The sequence below is a fragment of the Volvox carteri genome, assembly GCF_000143455.1.
Source record: "Volvox carteri f. nagariensis unplaced genomic scaffold VOLCAscaffold_21, whole genome shotgun sequence".
Taxonomy (NCBI): domain Eukaryota; kingdom Viridiplantae; phylum Chlorophyta; class Chlorophyceae; order Chlamydomonadales; family Volvocaceae; genus Volvox; species Volvox carteri.
In genome coordinates this window covers 1,311,655-1,333,690 of record NW_003307564.1, presented here as the reverse complement: position 1 = coordinate 1,333,690, position 22,036 = coordinate 1,311,655, and the positions used below count along the sequence as shown (strand labels likewise).

At 53.2% G+C, this 22,036-nt stretch overlaps 3 protein-coding genes across 3 annotated transcripts in view; 2 read left to right on the top strand and 1 right to left on the bottom strand.

Annotated features, from left to right (window-relative positions):
* Positions 1–892: 892 nt before the first annotated feature.
* On the bottom strand, positions 893–1,859 carry VOLCADRAFT_91539 (uncharacterized protein; the record flags this gene model as incomplete). Its single annotated transcript, XM_002950946.1, has 3 exons — positions 893–966; positions 1,350–1,571; positions 1,772–1,859. 3 exons carry the CDS (start codon positions 1,857–1,859, stop codon positions 893–895), a joined length of 384 nt encoding a protein of 127 aa, XP_002950992.1.
* Positions 1,860–3,677: 1,818 nt separating this feature from the next.
* Positions 3,678–14,188, top strand: VOLCADRAFT_81313 (uncharacterized protein). The gene is made up of 19 exons (XM_002951042.1): positions 3,678–3,896; positions 4,351–4,455; positions 5,052–5,194; positions 5,400–5,498; positions 6,019–6,091; positions 6,576–6,702; positions 6,888–6,979; positions 7,397–7,476; positions 7,818–7,960; positions 8,281–8,467; positions 8,818–8,951; positions 9,372–9,552; positions 10,195–10,278; positions 10,786–10,895; positions 11,216–11,285; positions 11,705–11,785; positions 12,253–12,332; positions 12,470–12,581; positions 12,824–14,188. The coding sequence occupies exons 1-19, from the start codon at positions 3,776–3,778 to the stop codon at positions 12,890–12,892; spliced, it is 2,091 nt and encodes a 696-aa protein (XP_002951088.1). The 5' UTR covers positions 3,678–3,775; the 3' UTR covers positions 12,893–14,188.
* Positions 14,189–14,952: 764 nt separating this feature from the next.
* The window catches only part of VOLCADRAFT_104944 (uncharacterized protein), a gene marked incomplete at its 5' end in the record, with an annotated part of 13,731 nt that continues 6,647 nt past the window's right edge, over positions 14,953–22,036 (top strand). The window contains 15 exons of the mRNA XM_002951041.1: positions 14,953–15,085; positions 15,362–15,462; positions 15,731–15,834; positions 16,707–16,821; positions 17,086–17,176; positions 17,528–17,647; positions 17,816–17,898; positions 18,142–18,198; positions 18,369–18,533; positions 18,756–18,864; positions 19,158–19,269; positions 20,128–20,227; positions 20,264–20,331; positions 20,909–20,999; positions 21,933–21,986. Coding sequence (XP_002951087.1) covers positions 14,953–15,085; positions 15,362–15,462; positions 15,731–15,834; positions 16,707–16,821; positions 17,086–17,176; positions 17,528–17,647; positions 17,816–17,898; positions 18,142–18,198; positions 18,369–18,533; positions 18,756–18,864; positions 19,158–19,269; positions 20,128–20,227; positions 20,264–20,331; positions 20,909–20,999; positions 21,933–21,986 — 1,503 coding nt within the window. The remainder of the gene's footprint in view (positions 15,086–15,361; positions 15,463–15,730; positions 15,835–16,706; positions 16,822–17,085; positions 17,177–17,527; positions 17,648–17,815; positions 17,899–18,141; positions 18,199–18,368; positions 18,534–18,755; positions 18,865–19,157; positions 19,270–20,127; positions 20,228–20,263; positions 20,332–20,908; positions 21,000–21,932; positions 21,987–22,036) is intronic.

Below are 22,036 nucleotides of genomic sequence, written 5' to 3'. Positions count from 1 at the left end.
CAGATCTATCAATACGTCATGTTGCCGCTGTTGTCGTTGTCGTTGTTCTTGCCTGTGTTGTTAACAATGACTTTTATTAATTTACCATTATTGCAATCGAAAAACTTAGGGTTCTGACAACAGCACGAGGACATGCAGTTAGGCTGTTTGTGGCCTATATAGGCCATATGCACGTCCTTGAATGAATGTATACATGCCCTCGAGCCGCACCTGAAACCTAAGAAGCATCTTGATGGGGTGTTACACTGTGGGCGGCTCGGCTCGGCTTGTTGTTAGTTCACGGCCAAAACGTGCTGTATGTGGCTGTGCTGTGATGGTGTGTTGTGGTGAGGGAGGGATGCTCGGGACGTTAGAGCGTGTCCCGGGAATAGAGCTGCAGAGCTGATGAGCTTGGAGGTGTGGCTTATCAACTGTATACTAACACTAACACTAGGCATTGGGGGAGATCTTGATTAAACTGTATCAATTGCGCGCTTCCTCGTGCTTCCTGCCTCGCTTCCTGAAGCTTCTGAGAGTTCCTGCCTCGCTTCCTGAAGCTTCTGAGAGTCAGCCTGTCAGAGCTGCTGAGCGCGGGGTTGCTGACAGATCGCAGGTGAAGCAGGTGCTTGATGTGTTTTGTGTCGCGACCGATCGGTGCAGAGAAGTACTACCGATCGGCGGATGTCAGGAATGGGGCAGGTGCATGTACGCCCATGGGGGTGCATCGTCACGTTGGATTTGATATTTCTGCCGATAGGTACTTTTTTTCTGAAGTCGTGATACAATGTGATGTGACTCACGTGTACGTATGCATGTATGTATGTATGCGCGAATGTGTACGTGTGCTAATACCGCCCTGGGTGCACCTTTTGGGTGCAGTTTTCCGGCACTTGGAAAGGATCGCATCGCTGTGTTACGAGTGCCTTGTTCGTCGTGGTACTGCGCGGCGCAGTGCTTTTGCTGCGTGGCGAGATTTGATATCTGTGTCTGTGTGCGTGTGTGTGTGTGTCTGTGTGTGTGTGTGTGTCTCTGTGTGTGTGTGTCTGTGTGTGTCTGTGTGTGTCTGTGTGTGTCTGTGTGTGTGTCTGTGTGTGTCTGTGTGTGTGTGTGTGTATCTCTGTGCGTGTGTGTCTGTGTGTGTGCCTCGCTCACTCTCCCTTTGTCGCTCGCTCAGTCTTCCCCCTAAACGCTGCTTCGTGATTCGCTTTTGGCTTTTTAAATTTTGTAGCTTTTACTGTTTTTGCATCTTTTGCTCGTCCGCTTCCGAGGTATTCTCACCACCACCCGCTCCCCCTCCCCACACAAGCCACTTCCGACAGTCAGTCTGTCAGTCTGTCTGTCTGCTAGTAATTAAGGCATTGAGAGCGCACCTCTGCTGTCTTTGCCCAGAGACGCGTGTCGTAATTTTTCCGGGCAGCAATTGTCGGGAGATTTGGGAGACGCGGCTATCGAAAGCGTGTCCACAGCTTGTCTAGGAGGTAGGTCCGGGTCTGCATTGAGATCCTTCTTGACCTCCTCGCTCACGGCTCGAGCACGGACTGAAAAAAGGGGCACGGCCATGTTTTCTCGCTCCTTTGCCGGGCTTGACGTGGCTGAACGCGCGCGCGCGCGCGTGTGTGTGTGTGTGTGTGTGTGTGTGGCGACGAACCCCACATGTGGTGTGCGCGTGTGTGTCTCTGCAGTCGCTTTCCCTTTTCCTGTTGCTGTTGTTGTTGCTGTTGTTGTGATTTCCTGCTGGAGTAGGGCGGTGCATTCCTTCTGACGGGCGGGTGCTGGCTAGCTGGCCGCGTACCTTGTGGGGTCGGCGGCTCGGCTGTCGCCCCGATGGGAGAGGGGAGGAGGGGAGAGCGACTGTGTTGGGTGGTGGGGGTGGGGTGCATGTCGGAGCTGGGTTTTTCCCTCGCGCTTTTTTCTCCCCGTGCCTGGGATTGGGCAGGAGAGTCCGTAATTAATAATGTCCGTCCGTCAACCGCTGCGGCGGAGATAGGAGGGGAATTGACGGCGGAGTTTTGGTGGGGAGGGGAGCAGGAGGAGGAGGCGGAGGCGGAGATTTGCTTTCACCTTTAGGAGAAAGGACGGGCGGCCCTGCAATAGGGGTTTGGTTACTAGATTCGTCGTTTGCTCGAGTGTATACTGACGGACACCCCTTGGGTGTTTGGATTGACAAGCAAAAAGTCGGTTGTCAAATAAAGAAATACTACATATATACACATATATTTATATTTATAGCAGTTTGGATTGCTTGATGGTCTCGTGGTTGGGGCTGTCGAGCAGTTTGTAATTGTGAGAAGTAAGGGGCCATAGCTTCACCCGTGGTCTCTAGCCTAGCAGTCCCTACTACCTTCCCCCATGCCCCCCCCCCCCGGGGCACTACCCTCATCATCCTTCTCTCACCCATGTGTCGTGAGTTCTGCGAACTCAGTGGCCTTTTCGGTTTTTTTTCAGCACCTCATGCCCGACATCCAGCGGAATATGCAGAATCCGCGGCGGTGTCAGCTCCACTCCGCTCCACGCCTGGGCGGTTCGCAGAAATCTTCACTAAAACTGGGAGGGTTCATCGCCGTCCATCGGCAATGGAGGGCATTTTAAATCGCTCTTTGTTGGGGTCGATCCTGAAACTTTCAGTTCAGGGACAATATGCTGCAGCTTAGCTTACTTGCTGTGTTTGTCTGTCTGTCTGTGTGTATGTATGGAGCGGTCGGTTGGCAAGGACGTATTTAGGATTGTCAATTAGCGGAGTACGGCAAGTTGTACGGCAACCTAGGGTTGGGTGTAGGGGAACCGATAATAGGCCAAAATATCTAAAACTGGTAGTTTAGTCTGGGGAGAGGGCCGCTTAAGGAGCCCTTGACCTGCATGGTCGCATGCAAGCTGTTATCTGTGAACTCTTACTTTTTATTGTCCTTTGCACCTGTTCTGTTGCACGCACGTGCGGGCGATCTTTGTGCCCCTCCGCTTTGAGCCTTTGCTCCTTTGTTGACTGTTACTTTATATGCTGGTTGCGTGGAGCGAGTTGCCAGTTTGAGGTCGGAGCAATCCGCATGCATAACTCGTGGAAAATCCGGGGCCAGCCACATGTATGCGAGGCTTGCAAGCTTCATAAAGCCTTTGCGCGCTGAAAGGACCATATTCAAAACGAATGATGACCATACCAAAAATGACCATACCTAAAATCCCATTATGTTTAGCGGGTGAAAAGCTGCGGATTCACGTGCATATCACGGCAGCACGTGCAGCACGCAACCCTTTCCAAGCGAAAAACGACGCCGCAGAGTGGCTAGCTGGTATTACTACTTTGAGGTGTAATCACGACAACTTTACAACTCCAATGCTCTGTGAAGCGACTTCTCGTACTAGGGCCGAACGCTTCAATAAAGGCGTTCAACGTGTACGCGCGGCTACATGTAGTATGCCTCAAGGCAATGTATAGTCTTTTTGCAAAAAAATGCACAGCAGCCGGTATTCTTCGCGCAGAAGCATATGCTCCACCAGAGCTCCACTACACGCGACTTGCATGCAAAGGAAATGAATATTTCAACATTACTATGTACATTATGTTAATTGTAAGAAGATAGAAAGTCACGGGGGTGGCTCTGTTTCTTTGTGGTGGTCCTAATGGGCCCTGCGCGGCTGAAATTTTGGTGGTCATCCGTATATGGGCTCCCCGTTACCGGATTTGGATACTTTTTAGCCGTTTGGCACCCAGCGTATCAATCGTTTTGCAGCTTTTTGCTGCTACGGTTGTTCCTCTTAAAGGCGTCGGCTTTCAGCCCGCCTCACAACTACCACCACAAAAATGCAGGTCCTGAACGCAAAGATGACGCCGCGCCAGGCGGGCCGGTCTATTAGGACAAGTGGCATGGCTCGGCTGGACGCTGTGGTGCCTGCTGCGAGCTGGTCCGGGGCGTCGACGGCGGGTGAGGGCATGTCTGCAGAAATGCAGAGGATTGCCGTGGAGCTGTTTGCTGGGTTACAACATAGCTTTTGAAGTCGATAGTCTAGCGCTTGAACCCTTGTTCCGGCCATCGACATCAAGCCGTCTGGGCTATCGTTTTGTGTTAGTTGAGGTTTAGCGGCAAGCCGCGCAGTCACCGCCCTTCTGTTCTTTCAAACTAGCGCAGTATCTCTACAAATCAGGAAGCATTGCACCTGGGAGAAAAGTCAAAGCTTGAAGCTTAACACAAGTACTTGGCAAGAATTTCTCAATTCATTCTGTGCAACCTTTCGTGCAACCTTTTTTGCACAAGCTTCTCCACATGTCCACACCTACCTAGCCCTTCATATTTCAGATCCAAATATCTTTGTGACCCATCTGCCGAGCTTTGTATCCATTTGCTTCGGCCCCTGCCCGAACCTTTTACCCATCCCCAGGAGCCTCCCTCGCTTCTCGCGCAACCCCGATCCCGCGCATGGCTCCGGGAATTGCACCCTCCCGCCCCCAGCCCAACATCGTCTGCCGCACTGCCACTGTGGACGGTACGTTCTCCGTTCGCTTTTGTCTCTGCCACACTGGCATTTGCAGGACAGCAAGGAGGCCATTGCCTCAATAGGGAGTAGAGGCAGCCTCTTCTCAGCATGCAGTGCAGTCCCACTCGCAAACCCACGTCACGGGGACGGCTTTTAGACTGAAGATTAAGGGCAGGAGGCATATTGAGGGAATGCGGATTTTGGGAAAGGCCGGGGCTTATGCTTTCTAACGCGGCGTGATTACGTACGGACAATTGCGCTCCGCCGATACACGCGGCGAAGACCATTGAAATAAGTAGCGAGTTTTGGTCATGGGTGGCGCGTTGGCGTCCTATCTCCTACGCACTCCGTCCCCGTGTGTCAACGACCCCTTCCAGTACCACCGCGAACTGGGTCACGGCCCTCTTGCTACCGCCACGCCCGGCCAATGCTGGTGTGCAGAGATACCGGAACAAGAAACGACCGCTGTACAGCAACCACACATTGCCTGATCCTACGACATTAGGACATCATATATTGTACAACTTCTGATGTCATGTGATGTCATGTGATGTCATGTGAGTGATGTGATTTTTCGCTTGCTGCTGTCGCGCACGTTGCCGCAGCACCCCCAGCCGCCGGCACTTCGGGCGGCTCTTCCGTTCGCGAGGACATTCGCAACATTGCCATCATTGCCCACGTCGATCACGGCAAGACCACCCTGGTAGATGCCATGTTGAAGCAGTCCAAGGTCTTCCGTGACAACCAGGTAGGTGTTTGTGCCGTGTTTGCGTCTGGGCGTCTCTTTGTGTGGGGATGGGGGAGTGGAGGGTGGAAGTGTGTGTATAGGAGGGGGGGATTGGGAGGTGGAAGATGCATAGAGGGCAGCTGTCTACTTCAAAGCTCTCTAGTAGTTCATTTCCTTCCATTTTACATGTATTTGCATGTAATCCTTCCTCCTTGCTGAAATGTAGAACACGGCGGAACGCATCATGGATTCGAACGACCTGGAGCGCGAGCGCGGTATCACCATTCTGGCCAAGAACACAGCCGTGCGGTACCGCGGCATCAAGGTGTGGGTTCCCCCTGCGGGCTCGCAGAGCTGGGGCCAGAGCTGAATGTTGTTGATGTCTTTTGAAAAACGGGGGCGAAGGAGAGGGGCCCCGGTATTTAGCTAAGGCGGAGGGGACATGGACGCGGCTGCTGTTTGCACAAGGCGGACGGGGTTGGGGGGTTGGGGAGATTAAGAAAAAGGGCATGAAGGGGCTCGTTTGTTTTCAGGTGGGGGCGAAGCGAGCTTGGAGGCGGCAGAGAAGTGGAGGGGGGTTGTAGGGAGACCTATGTAGGCTCTACTATCTGGGTTGGTGTCCGCTCTTGGGGGGCCTGGATGACACGGGAAAGCAGGAGGATAGCCCGTGTAGGAGGAGGACGCTAGGTCGCAGTCCTGGGGGCGATTTGGGGGTTCCTAGGGTTTTGCGGGGGTTGGGTGGGTGATGCATTAGCAGGGAGCTGAGAAGTGGAGGGCACGTGAACGATCCGACGCCACAATATCAACCAGCAGATTGCCGCACCGTCGCCACGATCAACCGACAGGTGAACATTATTGACACTCCCGGTCACGCGGACTTCGGTGGCGAGGTGGAGCGTGTCATTAATATGTGCGACGGTGAGCGGGTTGTGGGGGTGGGGATTGGGGAGGAGGGCTGTGGGGAGTAATGGGGTTGTGGGAGGCAAGTATGTATGTCTGTCGGTGTATGCGTGTTGAAGATAGTGTGACTTTGTAGGTTGATAGTCGGATTTAGCTGAAGGAGATGGGTCGGCTGTGAAGTCCGTAAACGGTGTAACCTAGGATTTTGTAGGGAGGTTGACCTGGAAGAGGACCTGATACGAGACAACACCGATGGTTCAGGAGACGGTAACCATTGACGCAATTTGGTTAGGTTGGGGGAAGGGTTAAGAGTTTGAATTGTACATTGGTTTTGGGGAATTGGGGGGAGTGGCGGGAAAAGGCATTTGCGTGAAACCCGTACGACAAACTCGGCAGGTTGGGTCCACCTCTCAAGACAGATACACGTGTGACCCGACGGCTCTTGATTTTCATGTGATGTTTTTCCGAAGTACTGTTCGTACGGTTTGCTGTACACCTTCAGGTGTCCTGCTGCTGGTGGACAGCGTGGAGGGCCCTATGCCTCAGACCCGGTTTGTGTTGCGCAAGGCCCTGGAGCTGAACAAGCGCGTCGTGGTGGTGGTCAACAAGATTGACCGCCCGGCAGCCAGGTACGGCAACAAGAATGTACTGGAGCCTTGCACTGGCCTTTCCCTTCCTGTGAAGCTTACTGCGCCCCCAACCCCACCCACGCCTACCACCAAGCCTGCCCCGTCCACCTCCCTAAACTCCCATCTCCAACCCGATCCTCCACCTCCACCTCTATCTCTACCACTATCTCCACCTCTACCCGCAGGCCCGAGTGGGTAATCGACTCTACTTTTGAGCTGTTCATGGATTTGGGCGCCAGCGACGAGCTGTGCGAGTTCCCCGTCGTATATGCCTCGGGTGAGTGTGGTCAATATTAAGGAAAAAAGGGGGGCCCAAAGTTTAGTTCGAGGGAAAATCCCTAGAATACAATTCTGGATGCAAATTGTTTTTGTTTGCAGCTTGAAGGTGCGACTTTTGTTACACGCGACGCGGGAAGCAAATAGGAACGGCTGTAGCACGGCGTATGAGCATGAAACCACTGGAGGATTTATCTTCCTGTACGTTTTTTGTCCTGTTATAATATGCGTTTGTTGTTCATCGTTGGTGACTGCGTAATAAAGTGTAAACGTAATCTTATTTTCAGTGGTCCGTGACCGAAATGTTCCCGAGTGTAATGGCCCTTGAAGCGTTCAGGTAATCAAGTAACTCTTTTCCTTTTGGCGTTCCTCTTTTTTTTACTTTTGTGTCTCTTCCTCCCCTCTCTGTTCTACACAGGTGTCAACGGCATTGCTGGTATGACGCCGGACGGACTTGCAGCAGACCTGGAGCCGCTCTTTGAGACCATCGTCAAGGAGGTACGGCGCATCGTACATTCTACTCGTGTTTTCATCGCTGCTTGAAGTTTTTCCCGTCGCCTCTGAAAGACCGTCACATGGGGTCAGACCACACACGCTACTCCTATTTGTTTCTCTCGCGCGTGTCACCTTGAGACGTCTGGAAGTGCGCCGAATCCATGTGTGTATCTGTGTCTGTGTATTCAAACTCTCCCCTAGCCCCCCCAACAAATCCCCCTCTCCCCCCTAGTCTTCTCCTGGACTATCCGTGTACCTCTGGCATCTGCTTCAATCGTCTGTGGTTCGTCTTACCCTTTCTCCCCCGCCCCCCATCCGGGGCCTGTAACCCCTTTTTCCCGCAGATTCGTCCCCCCACTGTGGCCCCCGAAGCTCCTCTTCAGATGCTGTGTGCCAACATTGACTATGACGAGCACAAGGGCCGTATCGCTATTGGCCGGGTGACGTCGGGTACCATTCGCCGTGGACAGACTATTTCGATCTGCAGGTAAGTCGGTGCGGGGAGCCTGTGTGAGATGGTGGGGTTCTGTTCGAGTGGTAGGTGGGTCCGTACGAGGTACGGCACGACCACCGAGGGCAAGTAAATCCTTACCAGCCGCAGACACGGGCCGCCTCCGCGCAGGGCATGTTTTCCATCTTATCCCCGCACGCACGCACGCACACTCGCAACACTAAGTAGAAAGACACGCAGATTAATAATATTAAGATAACAGATACGCAGCATCGAAAACATCACCGCAGCACCGCAAACATCAAACATCACGTACAATTACACTTTCGTCGCGCTGTCGTGTTCTTGTGCCGTAGCTCCCTGGAGCCGGGCAAGGTCCGCACCGCCAAGATCGCCGAGCTGTTTGTGTACGACAACTTCTCCCGCGTGCCCGTTGAGGAGGTGACGGCTGGTGACATTTGTGCGTTGTCGGGTATTGCGGATATCAAGATTGGCGAGACGATTACGCAACGTGAGAACCCCGTGCCGCTGCCGACCATCAAGGTGCGGGTCGGGTTGGCTCGGATTGGGTTGTGGCTCAGGTCGGGTCGAGTGTTGTGTTGTGTGTCCGCATCCTTCACACTCCCCATGCTCCCTTCACCCTGGTCACCCACACGCACTGCTTTTCTGCCGTTCTTTTGGCAGCCTCTTTTGGTTGCCTCTACGCCCCTAAGAAATTAAACAACGACATGCTAAACCCTGCAGATCAACCTTGGGCGGGTGATCCTTTTTGTGTTTTTGTAGTTTGCACATGATTTCCTTTGCATGTACATCCTTCCATTGTATTCACTCCTCCTCATTCCTCCTCTCCTCTCCTGCTCCCGGCACTCGCACACGCGCCCAAACACACGCAGGTCGAGGACCCCACAGTGTCCATGACTTTCAAGGTGAACACGTCTCCGTTCGCCGGCAAGGAAGGCAAGTACGTCACCTCGCGTAACTTGAAAGACCGTCTGGACCGGGAGCTGGAGCGCAACCTGGCGCTGAGGTGAGGGCGGATGGCGGGGTTTTTTGTTTACGCCCGACATGAGCAGTAGCAGCTGCATTTGTAGTAGCAGTGGTAGTAGTAGTAATAGTTACTGTAACGGTAGCAGTAGTGAAAGGAGAACGAGGGGGGTTGTTAGTGCAACGGAACGGGAGGGATTGGACGAACAATCGTCCCTGCTCGGTGGCCAATAAACTCTCTGACTCGCCACGAAGTATTGTTGTGTGTGTGTGTTATACATAGTCGTGGGGTGCGTTCCCCGTACCTGCAAGCTTTCCTATCCTGACCTGACGCTTGAAATGTTAAGACCTAACCCTCTGGATAAGGATAAAACCGCAGGGAAAAACCCGTAAAACTGTAAAAAGTTACCTTGATTAACCCTATATTTCTGTCCCTGGACGACCTACAACGAAACTGCTGCAGGGTCGATCCTGGTGAGACTTCGGATTCGTTCGTGGTTTCGGGGCGCGGTACTCTGCACCTGGGTATCTTGATCGAGAACATGCGCCGCGAGGGCTACGAGTTCGAGATTGGCCCGCCTAAGGTCATTACCCGCGAGGTCAACGGCAAGAACTGCGAGCCGTACGAGGAGGCCATTGTTGACGTAAGTGCCGTACTATTACGTGTGTAATATAAGTCGTGCCGCATGTTATTATTATGTACACGCGGCTGCGGGGAGGGGGCGGAGGGCCCCGGGGACGACGGGGCTTTTTTTGAAGCAAACGTAACTGGCAGTCTGCCGTACGCACGTGTTTTGTCGATGCTACAGTCGTATGACGCGACACAGGCCACGTGTCAGTGTGTCGGGGTTTCTGTTCTTTGTGTTGTTCTGACATTTTCTGTGGGACGTCCGCGGGGCGGGTGTGTGAACCGGGTGGGTGGATGGATTGGGTTGGTTGCCTTCGATTGCCATTGTGCCTGGTGGTGGTATGTTGTTTACCAATGTTCGCGGTCACTTATAAGATGCCCGGTCGATAGCTTTTTTACTTGCATGATGCTCATGCAGCCGTTTTATACCTTGTATTCCAGCCGACCTGTGAGAAATTTCAAAACTCAAATGTAGCCCGTATAAAAACACCCGTTCCCGCATCTCCCGCGTACGGTGTAGTACTATTTAGTGCCTACCAGAGGGAACCTTTCTTCCTCTGAAAATCTCTTTCGCTCACTCGCGTGTTGCGTCCCTGGTCATCATCCAAAAATTGACAAATTTCATGATCCTTCCACATCGTCCCTTTTGCTCCCGCAGGTTCCCGAGAACTACGTGGGTGCTGTGGTGGAGCTGTTCGCCCAGCGCAAGGGCGAGATGGTGGACCTCATTCCGTCCATTCAGGTATAAAAAGCTTTTACAAGCCTGAACCCTACTGAACTGCTACTTGCAGTGGTGTCACCAGACCAGACCGAAAATGGAAATGTGGGACATATTTTACATTAATATGATTAATTAACACAAAGGAAATATGATAACAAAAAAACGGAGCGATTATTAAAAGCCTGGTTGTTTGGGTGTGTAGAGGTGTGGTTTGAGGACGTGAAAGGCGTGAGAAGGTGAAAAAAGGCAATGGGAAGACCAGCATGCACGTCCATGCACGTGGCCTCGAAGCGTTGACGTTGAGGTCTAACGAGCTCTCCCGAATGATGGAGAGGGGATGGGCCTGGGTGATCACCGCTGGGGTGAATTGAAGGGTCCGTCTATCCTGCTGTGAATCCAAGGGCCTGTAAGACCTACCGGGTCTAGGTCCATCCGCACCCCTACATCCTGTTACATCACGTTTTCCACATCCAAATGTGTACTGACCATGGATGGATTCATGGATCGTCTGTGTTTTCCCTTCCCTAGGGCGCCTCGCGTGTCAAGTTCCGGATCGCCACTCGCGGTTTGTTGGGTCTCAAGAACGCGCTGCTGACCGCCACGCGCGGCCTTGGGGTCATGAACACCCTCTTCCTTGAGTGAGTGGCTGTGCGTGTGCGTGTGCGTGGGTGGGGCATGACGAGTGGTGCCCCCCGCCGGGGGGATATTGGGTTTTGAGAGGGGTAACTTGGGTGAGTGTTTGTGGGGGGAATTGTTATGGGGGCCCGAAGACGTACTTTGGGGGTAATGAATTTCTTGTGGGATGAGGAGGGGGATGGGAATGGGAGGGGTAGTGAGTCGTTGGCTGGACGTCTGAGATGTGAATAGCTTTTGGGGTGGTCTGTCAACAGTTTCGACTGAAAACATGTAGCGGTCCAATATACATGTAAATTACGGTAACATGCGTTCGTTGATGCAGGTATGCCCCCGTTGCCGGTGAAATTCTTATGCGCGAGAACGGCTCTCTGGTGGCGCACGAAACCGGGCAGGTGAGCGGGTGGTTGGGAGCGGGAGAAGGGGGTTGTTTTTGGAACCGTGTTTCTTTGCGGCTGGCTGTCCATGGCCACGGATTCAGTTTATTACATGTGGCAGGGACGGGGTAAGGAGCGAAGGGAGGAGATGTGTTGGTTTCGTGTTTGCTATATGACGATGATGGGTGACTCAGCATGTGTTGGATACTCGGCGGCGGCAGAGCACATTTGGTCAACATGCATTACATTCCTGTTGTGTATTTTTATTTCCACACTTCAAGATGAGGGAAGAGAGCGACATATACATACCTTTACCTAAGGTCTACGCCGTATGTACGACACATTCAAGCATCACAGCCAAGTTGATGTGAAGCGCTGACCCTGCGCTAATGGAAATAAACACTTTATCTGAGTTGCACTGTCGTACGTGGTTGCAGGTGACGTCGTACGCGTTGGAGAGCGCGCAGGAGCGCGGACAGTTGTTTGTGCGGCCAGGCGACCAAGTGTACGAGGGCCAGGTACGGCAGGGAAAGGGGGCTAGGAGTGGGGGATGAGGCCTCAAGGGAATTGGTGGACGAAGCGCATTCCAACATTTCCAGCGCTTTGTGGTATGCGCCGCTCAAGATTCCGTTAGGCTGGTTTCCTTAGACCTCCGGCTTCGATGTTGTTTTCTTCGGTGTTAGCCTTTTTTGCTACCCTAGCTGCCCGGTTCCGGCTTTGTTATCGGTCTTCCTTGCCTCGTACTTCAGTCTCGTACGGTGGCTAAATCACCGCATTTGAGGAGCGCAGTTTAAAATTCTTTAACTGTTTGGCCGGTTTCTACAAATGTTTCGCTTTGGCCTCTGGCCCGGATTCTTCTTTTCCTTGCTTTGTTCTTTTCCTACCTTTTACCCACGCCCTATCCCACGAATTTGGCATATTGTCTCGTCGATAACGGTGGCGGTGCTGTTTTTGTGATGGCGGTTGTTGCTGTTCATGTTTGCAGTGTGTGGGTGTTCACGCCAAGGCTGGCGACCTAAAGGTTAACGTGTGCAAGACCAAGCAGCTCACAAACATGCGGGCTGCGTCCAAGGAAATTAAGGCAAGTGCGAAGTAAGGGCGCAAGCTTCAGGGCAGATCCTGTGTCGCATGCTGCATGCATGCTGCCAGTGCTGGTGATGGTATCGAAGGATGCCCCCACCGTTGTGTCGTACAACTTGTAGATGTCGTACTGGTAAGGCCGATTTGTATGCCGTACAGGTTGGCCTGGACGAGCCGCGGACCATGGGCCTGGACGACGCGCTCGAGTACATCAATGATGACGAGCAGGTCGAGGTGAGAGATTGATGTAACTTTTTGTTTTGCTTTGTGATAAGGTGGCGCACGGTGCCGCCATTACGTGTCCACCGCCCTGCTGCCGTTGCCACTTTCTTCACTGTCGTATTTTACCCGGCCTCCTTGCCGCAGCTACTCACGTTTTTTGTACTCCTCGTCTCGTCTCTTCCCTCCTCCCTGTCCTCCCCGCCGAACGCTGCTGCTGCTGCTGCTGCTGCTGCTGTTGCCCCGGCCGCTCGCAGGTTACCCCTAAGAGCGTTCGCATCCGTAAGGACCCCTCAGCCGCCAACAAGGGCCGCAAGGGCAAGTAAAAAGACAACAGCGACAAACACGGCAACAGAGTACTTGTTCGCCTACTAAATCATCATCATCGCCATCATTATCCCAAGGTGCTTCGCTTTCCTTCGAGGATTTGTCTTCAATCGCTTGGAGGTCATCGACCAAGCCAAGAAGGCGAACCAAGCTACCCAATCCTGCTCGCTGCGCGTTGCGCGTGATGAGGATGACCGAGACTCGCCCAACGGCGACTAACGGTCCCAAGAGGGTAGTCTGAAGGCCTGAAGGACTATTTGTGGGGTTCAGGCTGCCGGACGGGGAGTGTTGACTTGGCATATAAGGCGTGGCGGCGAGAGTGTACGTGTTTGCTTCTTGCGCGACTCTGGAAGGGATAGCGTGTGCTGCTTTGTTGTGAAACGAGGAAGCGACTGGAAGCGGTTCCATGTTTTTGTCTAAGTATTGATCTGCTGTGGCCTTGTTCGTTGGGCCTTACGCCTTTGGAGAGGCAGGTCTGCAGGGTCACATTACCAGCCTTGACTTATGTTATTTGCTACTCCTGGTTCTGGTGAATTTGGTTTGCGTTAATTTCTAACTACATGCTCAGTTATGGTTCCGTGTGATAGTGCTAACGGTATTCTCGCTCGACCTTCTGCTGCATACGCTTGTTGTTGCTGTGCGTTAACGGTCTCATCAAGGGGTGACGACGGGTAATTGTTTTTTGTGGCAGTGAGAGGAGAGGAATCGTGGTGTTGATGGTATTGATCCATGTGTCGGTGTCGCTTTTGATTTGCGATACGGCTGTCCTGCCTGTTCCTCTCTGCACCTGAGCGGAGGAGCGTGAGCGGGGAGAGGGGAGGCGAGAGGGATCCGCGTGTTTGTCTCGGCGAGTGCGTAAGAAGTCAAGGCTCCTTGAGCAGTGAGCGACGCTTTTTGACTCGACACAAGCTTTCCTTTTGAAGGAACGGAAGACATTGAAGAGAGGGAGGGAAGGAGGAGAGGAGGTTTTCGTGCTTGCCGTACCGCAGAGTCTGTCGCCGCTCGCGGTAACGGTTGTGAGTGTGTTAGAGAGATAGAGATCATGCACGATAGCACGAGCTGATAGATTTTTTTGTCACTGCTGCCTGTTTGCAGTATTGGCTGGGCAGCGTAAGGCTAGAGCCCACCGTTCCTACCTACTTAGGGATTTAGGGTTCGTCGTTGCGCTGGGTGCTGCCCAGTGGGTTTACGTGTTGTGTCTGTTACACACACTTTCCCGACACCCTCTTGTCTCACCTGGTTGAGTAAGCCCAGCCTCGTAAGGCCATGGGCCGATAACTGTAAGAAGAAAATGTATATTTTCCCTTTTGAAAGGGCCCCGTCTCTGTCGTCCTGGCCGCACCTCTGTAGTCCTCATTCATGTTGATTTGGGAAAGAGTACACATAGCCCTCACTTTTTCTATACCTTCCCCGGAATGGATAGATGGTTTTCGCAAGATTAGGTAGTACTGGTGCTTGAGAGAAAGATCGTCTGGCTCTTGGAGTGTATAGGTGCTGCCGTCAGCTGCTGTCACGGTGTGTGCGCCCTATCCATATACATTGACACGCACGATGCAGCAAATATCAATCGGTTCTATGCTTAAGGCTGGTGAAAGTAAATATGCGCCTGGGCTGATATTGGGATTTGGGATGTTTGCGGAGACCCAAGCCACGGGAGTTGGACAGCACCGGAGCGGTGGGTCCATGGGTCCAAGATGTTGAAAGCTTGGATATGCTGATATTACTACGCACTGCGTAGCTTTAACTTAATTGTGACATGGATTTGGGGCTTACTTTGCAAACTCATGGCTTGCGTGTGCAAGTATGGGTTGGTTTAAATCGTTCGGTTTAATTACCTGTCGCTCCTCCAGCTGTAAATTTTTTGGCTGCAACAAGTATTTGTTTAGCTGCAGCTAAAATATCTGAGGCTGCACGAATGTACTGGTGGCGTTGACTTGCCATTTAAAGTTGCAAGCAAATTGCCACACGAACCAATTTTGTAGGCGAACGCTTTTATCCCTGTGACTTCCTTGAATCGGCCTTTTAGATTCCTCCTCTCGTGGTTGGCACCTGGGAAGCTATGCTGTCGCCGTCCTTGCGTTCTGGCCGCATGGCCTGGAAGTCCAGCCCCTTCACGCTCATCCCTAGCATCGGTCGTCGCTTTTGCGTAAATGTGCACGCTGCTAAAAAGAAGAGCGGCCCCAAGACTGCAGGTACTTCCATCCGTCCTTCCGTCGACATGGCGGAACACCGTCCACAACCGAGTGTTTTACGTCGTCAGGGGTCATGCACCATAGCAAACTGCGCCAGGAACCTTATCCCAGGGTTTGCATGGCCGCCCAGGCCTGATCTCTATTTTCTTGCTGTCGCTGCCTCACCGGGACCGCAGGCAGACGGAGTTTAGGGGACTTGGAGCCAGTGGCTCTATCCTCCGAGCCCTCCCGGGCTCCTTTCCTTGCATGGGTTGCATGGGTTTCTCGCCTTTTCAGTTCACTTCCGCATCCATAACCCTAGAAATGGGAACCGTCCGCGCATGCTGGAGTCGCCCGCGGGGGGCTGCCATGTGAATCCCGGGGGGGGGGGGGAGGAGGTGCGGGGCGGCCATGCGAATCCGCGGACAACCCTCGGATCATTCAAATCGCGATGCGCGCTCACACGTCCACTCACGCGCGCACAGACGCGGACATATGCAGATCACCTATGTGTCTTCAGTTATCACGTATGTGTAACACCAATTGGAAGCGTATGCTCATTTGCTTACCATCCATCCCTTCCCTCACGCTGTTGCGCACACATTAGTGTGCTGTGTTTTTTGCACCAGCTCAACTCACCTCCGACACGGTTTGCCCACTTTACAGCTCCCCCCTCCACCGGGCCCGCGCGTGGTGGTGGTGGTGGTGGTGGTGGTGGTGGCGGCAGCAGCACGCCCACCAAGTACAAGAGCCCGGGGGAAGTGCGGCAGGTGAGGAAGCTGGTGCGCGTGTGAATGCACGGCAAGTGTGTGTGTATGTTGGCGGGGGGGGGCCCGCGCGCGCGCGTCTGTGTGTGTGCGTGTGAGCGTGTGTGCATAGGAAACCTGAGCTGTGAGAAGGAAGTGGTGGGGTTGAATGTCGAGATGAATGGAATGGTTGCGGAAGAGGGTTGCACCGTTTTATGTGCACTATGGACATGGTAGGCGGTAGGTTAGGTCTGTACGTGTCCCACGGCTGTCGATTTGGGTTTGTGTGCGACAAGCAGGTACGAGCATCCACTTGTGCAATTCCGTTAGTTTTCCTAGAGCACACAGCTCTGTTTCTGTTGGCGACCAGTGAAAGGGAGGGCCCGGCAGTGTAGGCAAAAAGGTACAAGTATGCCGCGCGCGATGTGAGTGGCCGGGGAGGTTTCAGAGCGCTGATCGGCTCCGCTCAGCCTTGCTCCGTTCAGGCCAGAGTTTTCGGATGCCCTCAGCCACCACGAGGGGCTTATGGCTGGGTCACTCGGAAAAGGGCGGAGGAGCAGAGTGTATGTATGTCCTTGTGCATCCGATGAATGCGCCTTGCTTCGCCCTTACATCACACAGACACGCTTACACACATACACATACATACACATACATACACACACAGGGGGTGGGCAGCAACCCCTGGCCAGTGTCAGGCCTGGTCAGATACTTGTAACCTTTACACACACACACATACACACACACGTTGTTGACTCGTACGACAGCGGGGTGGCTTGAATGGATGTCGGCACAGCGGCGGATGTTGCCTAAGCTTTGCATGACCATATAACTCTTCCCCCCTCCTTTTTCCTGTCCCCTATCCCCCAACCCCGCTGTCGCCCTCTTCCGTACAGCTCTCGTCCCGCATCACGTATTCCCCTTCGACCGCCTTTTGCCCCGATGCTTCAGGGAGGTGCCTACAAAGAAGAGACCCGCAAGATCATCTTGTCGTTGGAGCGAGTTCGCAAGGTACGACCAACGAACAACCGATTCGCAGTACAGTACGGGACAACCACAGGAGGTTGCCAGTACGGATCTGAAATCCGGGAGGGTCATCCGTTGAGAGGGAAGATAACCCCCCTGGAGTTGATGACCCTCCTCCCGTACACCCCCCGTCATTCTCTCCTCCTCTCCCCCTCATAACCCCCCTCATGCTCCCCCTCAACCCCCCTTCACACTCCCCCGTACACACCCTCCTCGTTCTCTCCCCCTCATAACCCCCCTCATACCCAGGTGGCCCCGGGAGGCAAGGAGCTCCTCAAGGGTGTCAGTTTGGGCATGTACCTCGGAGCCAAGATCGGAGTGCTGGGGGCAAACGGAGCGGGTGGGGACTGGGTTTGGGCGGGGAGGGGAGGAAACGTCGGCCGGGTTGGTAGAGCCTACGGTAGGAGGAGGCCAGGGCATGAGAGGAAGGGGGGAAAAGGGTACTCCATGCAACTACGCGGTATGCGCGGTATGCGCGGCTAGGCCAGGATCAGTTGCCACCTTTCATTGCCTACGAGTGTGTGTGTATGTGTGTCTGTATCGTATGTGCTTGTCTGTGTGCGCGTATAGACGGGTGGGCATTGTGGTTACCTGTTTCTTTTCAGCATGTATATATGTATGTATATATATGTATGTATGTATGTCAGTAGGCAAGTCTCGCTTGTGTCGCTGTGTGTCATGTCCTGTTTAGGCAAGTCGACCCTGATGAAGATTTTGGCTGGAGTGGACACAGCGCTGGCGGATGGCCGAATCGTAATGGCACCCGGGATCAAGATCGGCTACCTGTCACAAGAGCCGGAGCTTAACGACGGTACGACAATACGACAGTACGGCAGATCTGTCACAGATCGTCGCTAACCCGGCATATCCATTGTAAAGCGCGCTGTCCTCTGCACTATTTTTTTTCCAATCTGTGTCATGTTTCCTGATTAAGTAATCGCTTGTCAATCACTAGTTAATCAAACAAATTCCCGGACAGGTGACACCGTCATTTCCAACATTGAACCTGCGTTGAAGAATGTACGCGATAAGCTGGCGCAGTACGAGGCGCTCAGTCTGCAGGTACGACACTCTGTACTGCACAACAAGCGCGCGTGTGTGTGTGCTCCCGTACATATGTTGTTGTGTGGTAATTTGGCGCACGTTGCTCGTACGTACGTACGTACGGCAGCACCAAGCCCTACGGTCACGCGGCAAATCAGCGCCTTTCCCTTAACCATCACTGCTTGCGTTTGCTATTTTCCTTTACCCCATGACCTTGCTCCTTTGCTTCGGACTTATCCGTACGATTGCACGATTTTGCAGATGGGTGAGCCAGGAGCTGATCTTGACGCCCTGTCTAGCAAGATGGATCGGTTACAGGTCGGAGCCCCGTGGTGGTGGGGTTGGGGTGGGGTTGGGGTGGTGGGGTTGGGGTGGGGTTGGGGTGGTGGGGTGGGGTTGGGGTAGTCGGGTGGGGTTGGGGTGGTGGGGTGGGGTTGGGGTGGTGGGGTGGCAATGTTGTGGGTTGTGGTCGTCTTCGGGGGTCTGAGGTGGGCGTCGAGGGCTATTCCGGTGGGGGGGGGAGAAGGGAGTGGGGCGCAAAGATTTGGCAAACGTTTCTAGGATCTGCTGCTGAGGACTGCTGGGAGGAGACGCGGAGGAGGTTTGAGAATGGAATTAGCGTCGGATTTCCGGTCGAGGGATGGCGGGATGAGGTGAGTGGGTGTGTGGGAGGAGAATGTTCGACGGCCGCTTGTCGTTGTTTGTATGTCTGTCTGTTTGTCTAGTTGTGTGCGCGAACGTGCGCGTTTTGTGATGAACATGTACAAACATGTACAAACATGTACAAATGGATGTGCGCTGTACCATGACACTTCGCACTTTTGGACGCGCTCCCTCATGTACGATTTTGTTGTACATGTGTACGACACTAACAGGCCGAGCTTGACACCATCAATGGCTGGGAAGTGGAGAGGACTTTGGAGCAGGCCATGGACGCGCTTCGGTGCCCTCCACCTGACGCTTTGGTGAAACACCTGTCCGGAGGTGAGAGAGAGGGTGCATGTGTGAGAGTGTGTGTAAGAGTGTGTGTGAGAGTGCGTGTGACAGTGTGTGTGAGAGTGTGTGTAAGAATGTATAGGGTTGTAAGTGTGTGTCTGTCTAAAGGTGTGTTTGGGGGGAAAGGTGGGTGGTGCATATGGTGGAAGAAATGCATGTAATTTGGGTGCGGTGGGTGTGGGCAAGAGGCAACGACGGCGACCTTTTGCACAGCCGTATGTAACATGAATTGCGACATTACATACATAACGCGTACAAAACGCCTCCGGTGCTTCACACAGGTGAACGTCGCCGTGTTGCCCTGTGTCGCCTGCTGCTGTCCGCCCCGGACATTTTGCTGCTGGACGAGCCAACGAACCACCTTGACGCGGAGAGCGTGGCGTGGCTGGAGAGGTGGGTGGGTGGGTGCGTGCGTGCGTGCTTGGGGGGATGGTGGGATTTTAGGGGGTTCGCGTGTTGAAGGAATGGAAATCGAAACTTGGCGATTCAAAACCTGAAAACGAGGCGTCTGAAGACAGCTTTGAGGGGGAGGAGAGGAGGAGGCCCGGGATACCTGCTCGGGTTGCGGTCTTCATTCATTCATGCATTCATTCGTTATTCGTTCATTGATTCATGCATGCATGCATGCGCGCATACATTCGTTCGTTCGCCATACATTCGTTCGTTCGCCATACATTCGTTCGTTCATTCGTTCATTCATTCGTTCATTGAGTCATTTGGCCACTTAGCGACTGGTGAACTACCCAGGCAGCTGGACCCCTTCCATCCCCACTCCTGTTGCTGGCGATCCCCGGACCTCCAACCCCCCCGTGCTTGTTGCCGAGTCGGACACATGCTTCCCCTCCGTGCTCATCAAAACGCATATATTCATATCAACGGCCGACCCGGCGATCACCACATCATTTTTGGTTTAGGGATTTGACCCCATCTTTATCTTTATGGACCTCTTTCCGTGTCCTTTCCCCCACTTCCCTCCCTCACTACCCTCCTTCCCTCTCTCCCTCCCTCTCTCTCCTCCCCCTCTCTTTCCCTCCCCCTCCCTCTCTCCTTTTCCCCATTCTTGCTGCGGCTGTCGCGGAAGGTTCCTTGCCGACTTCAAGGGCACTGTCGTCGCCGTCACCCACGACCGATACTTCTTAGATAACGTGGCGGTAGGTCCTTTGCTTGCAGGGAGATTGCGTGCTTCCCGACCCCTACCTGCCGCCCACGTCCACCCCTCGACTGGGCCCTCCTCCCCGTCTGCCTATGCAGATCTTGTGATTCTGGACACGTACATCCTTGTTTCGCCCCCGATTTGGACTTTGATTGCTCCCTGCTGTTTTTAGCCTTTCCCATCTTTAAGGTTTCTATGGTAACTTGTGCCCTCTCGCGGCTTTGTTTGCTCCAGGGTTGGATCTTGGAGCTGGATCGCGGTGCGGGCATCCCCTTCGAGGGCAATTACTCGGTAATTGAGCGGTGTCTGTCTGTACGTCGTCTTAACGGTTATACCCGCTGCTTTTGTCCCGTCCGTGTTCGTTCGTGTGTGCTGTGTACTGTATTGTATTTGGAATTTAATTTATTCCGGTGCACAAGTTATAACTAATATCGCCATTGATACACGAAAACACATTAATATATTCCGGTGCACACAATGTTTTGCTGCACACACATGTAAAACTTATTCAGAGTGGCTGGCTGCAAAGGCGAAGCGTCTGTCCCTGGAGGCCAAACAGCAGGCGGCGCTGGACAAGGCCATTTCGGAGGAACTGGACTGGATCAACAAGAAGTGAGTGGATGAGAGTGTGCAAGTGTGTATGTGCGTGTGTGTATCTGTGTGTGTATGTGCGTGTGTGTATATGTGTGTGTATGTGCGTGTGTGTATATGTGTGTGTGTATGAGTACGTGGATATAGGTTTAACTCCCGCGTGCTTTTGTTACTCCTTGGGGGGTTGGGGTGTGTGTAGATGTGGATGTGGATGTGGATGTGTTTTTAACCTGTACATTCACCCCTGTTCGCGCGCAACCTAATGCTTCTGTCCCTGCGCGTGCATAGGGCAAAGGGGCAGCAGAAGAAGGGAGCCGCTCGCATGAGGCGGTACGACGAACTGGTTTCGCAACAGGCGTCGTACGTCAAGCAGGCACAGGTGGGGATTTACCTACCTTGGGGCTGAAGGCAGTAGCAGTAGGGGGGGGGTAAGAGCGGCGGGGTAGCCCAGGTGGTGCTAGCCTGGCGTGGTGGTGAGTGGGTAGCCGCGTCGGGCTGCGAGGTAATATGTGTCGGCGTGTACCACATATGTGTAGACATATGTTTCTATGTCTGTATGTATGTATATGTGCATGCGGTGGAAGAGAAACAGCGGTTGTGGTAGTTGCCGTAGCAGCGGCAGTAGTACACATGCACGCTGTGCTGATCAGGCACGGTTGGGGCTACACGTACCCTAGGACGTGTGTTTAAATAGTAAGAGAAGTAGTAGTAGTAGTGGCAGCCATTTTAAGCCAACTAAACTTCAAGCCAATTAGCCGTTCACCATCATGTTGGGCAAATGCAATAGTCGTAAAGTGCATGGCTGATTTTTAGTTTACACACACACACACACACACAAACAAACAAACACAAACACACACAAACAAACAAACACAAACACACACAAACAAACACAGACACACACAAACAAACAAACACAGACACACACAAACACACACACACAGACACACACAAACACACACACACACACAGACACACACACAGACACACAAACACACACAGACAGACACACAATATGATATTTGCGTTACTCTCCGAAGGAGGACGGAGCCCACACCTGAAGTCATCCTGCGGTGGGCCCCCAAGATGCGTTTGTTCCCCTCTTCAAGCGATACCCACCCCCCACCACTTGTAGCACCTTCCTCCATACCTCTCCTGTTGTTGAGTCCCCCCAATACTTCGTGTCCCTTTTCTCGTGGCGCTCGATGTTCTCGTCCCCTCTCTCTGCCCCCATTTCCTGCTTGCTAATCCATTATCCTCCATTTCTTTTCATGTCTCTTCGCTCAATGTGCCGTACTATATGCACGTGCAGCTCGACAGCATTACCATTCCACAGGGCCCGCGACTTGGCGACTTGGTACTTGAGGTACGTCAGTACGGATGTACGGATGTACGGATAAGCATGCATCACAAACA

Excerpts from the sequence above, each read along its gene's own strand:
- VOLCADRAFT_81313 (XM_002951042.1), top strand. The coding sequence starts at position 3,776 with ATGCAGGTCCTGAACGCAAAGATGACGCCGCGCCAGGCGGGCCGGTCT. Across the intron at positions 10,896-11,215 it reads ATGAACACCCTCTTCCTTGA|GTATGCCCCCGTTGCCGGTG; the intron begins GTGAGTGGCTGT and ends TCGTTGATGCAG. Across the intron at positions 11,786-12,252 it reads ACCAAGTGTACGAGGGCCAG|TGTGTGGGTGTTCACGCCAA; the intron begins GTACGGCAGGGA and ends TCATGTTTGCAG.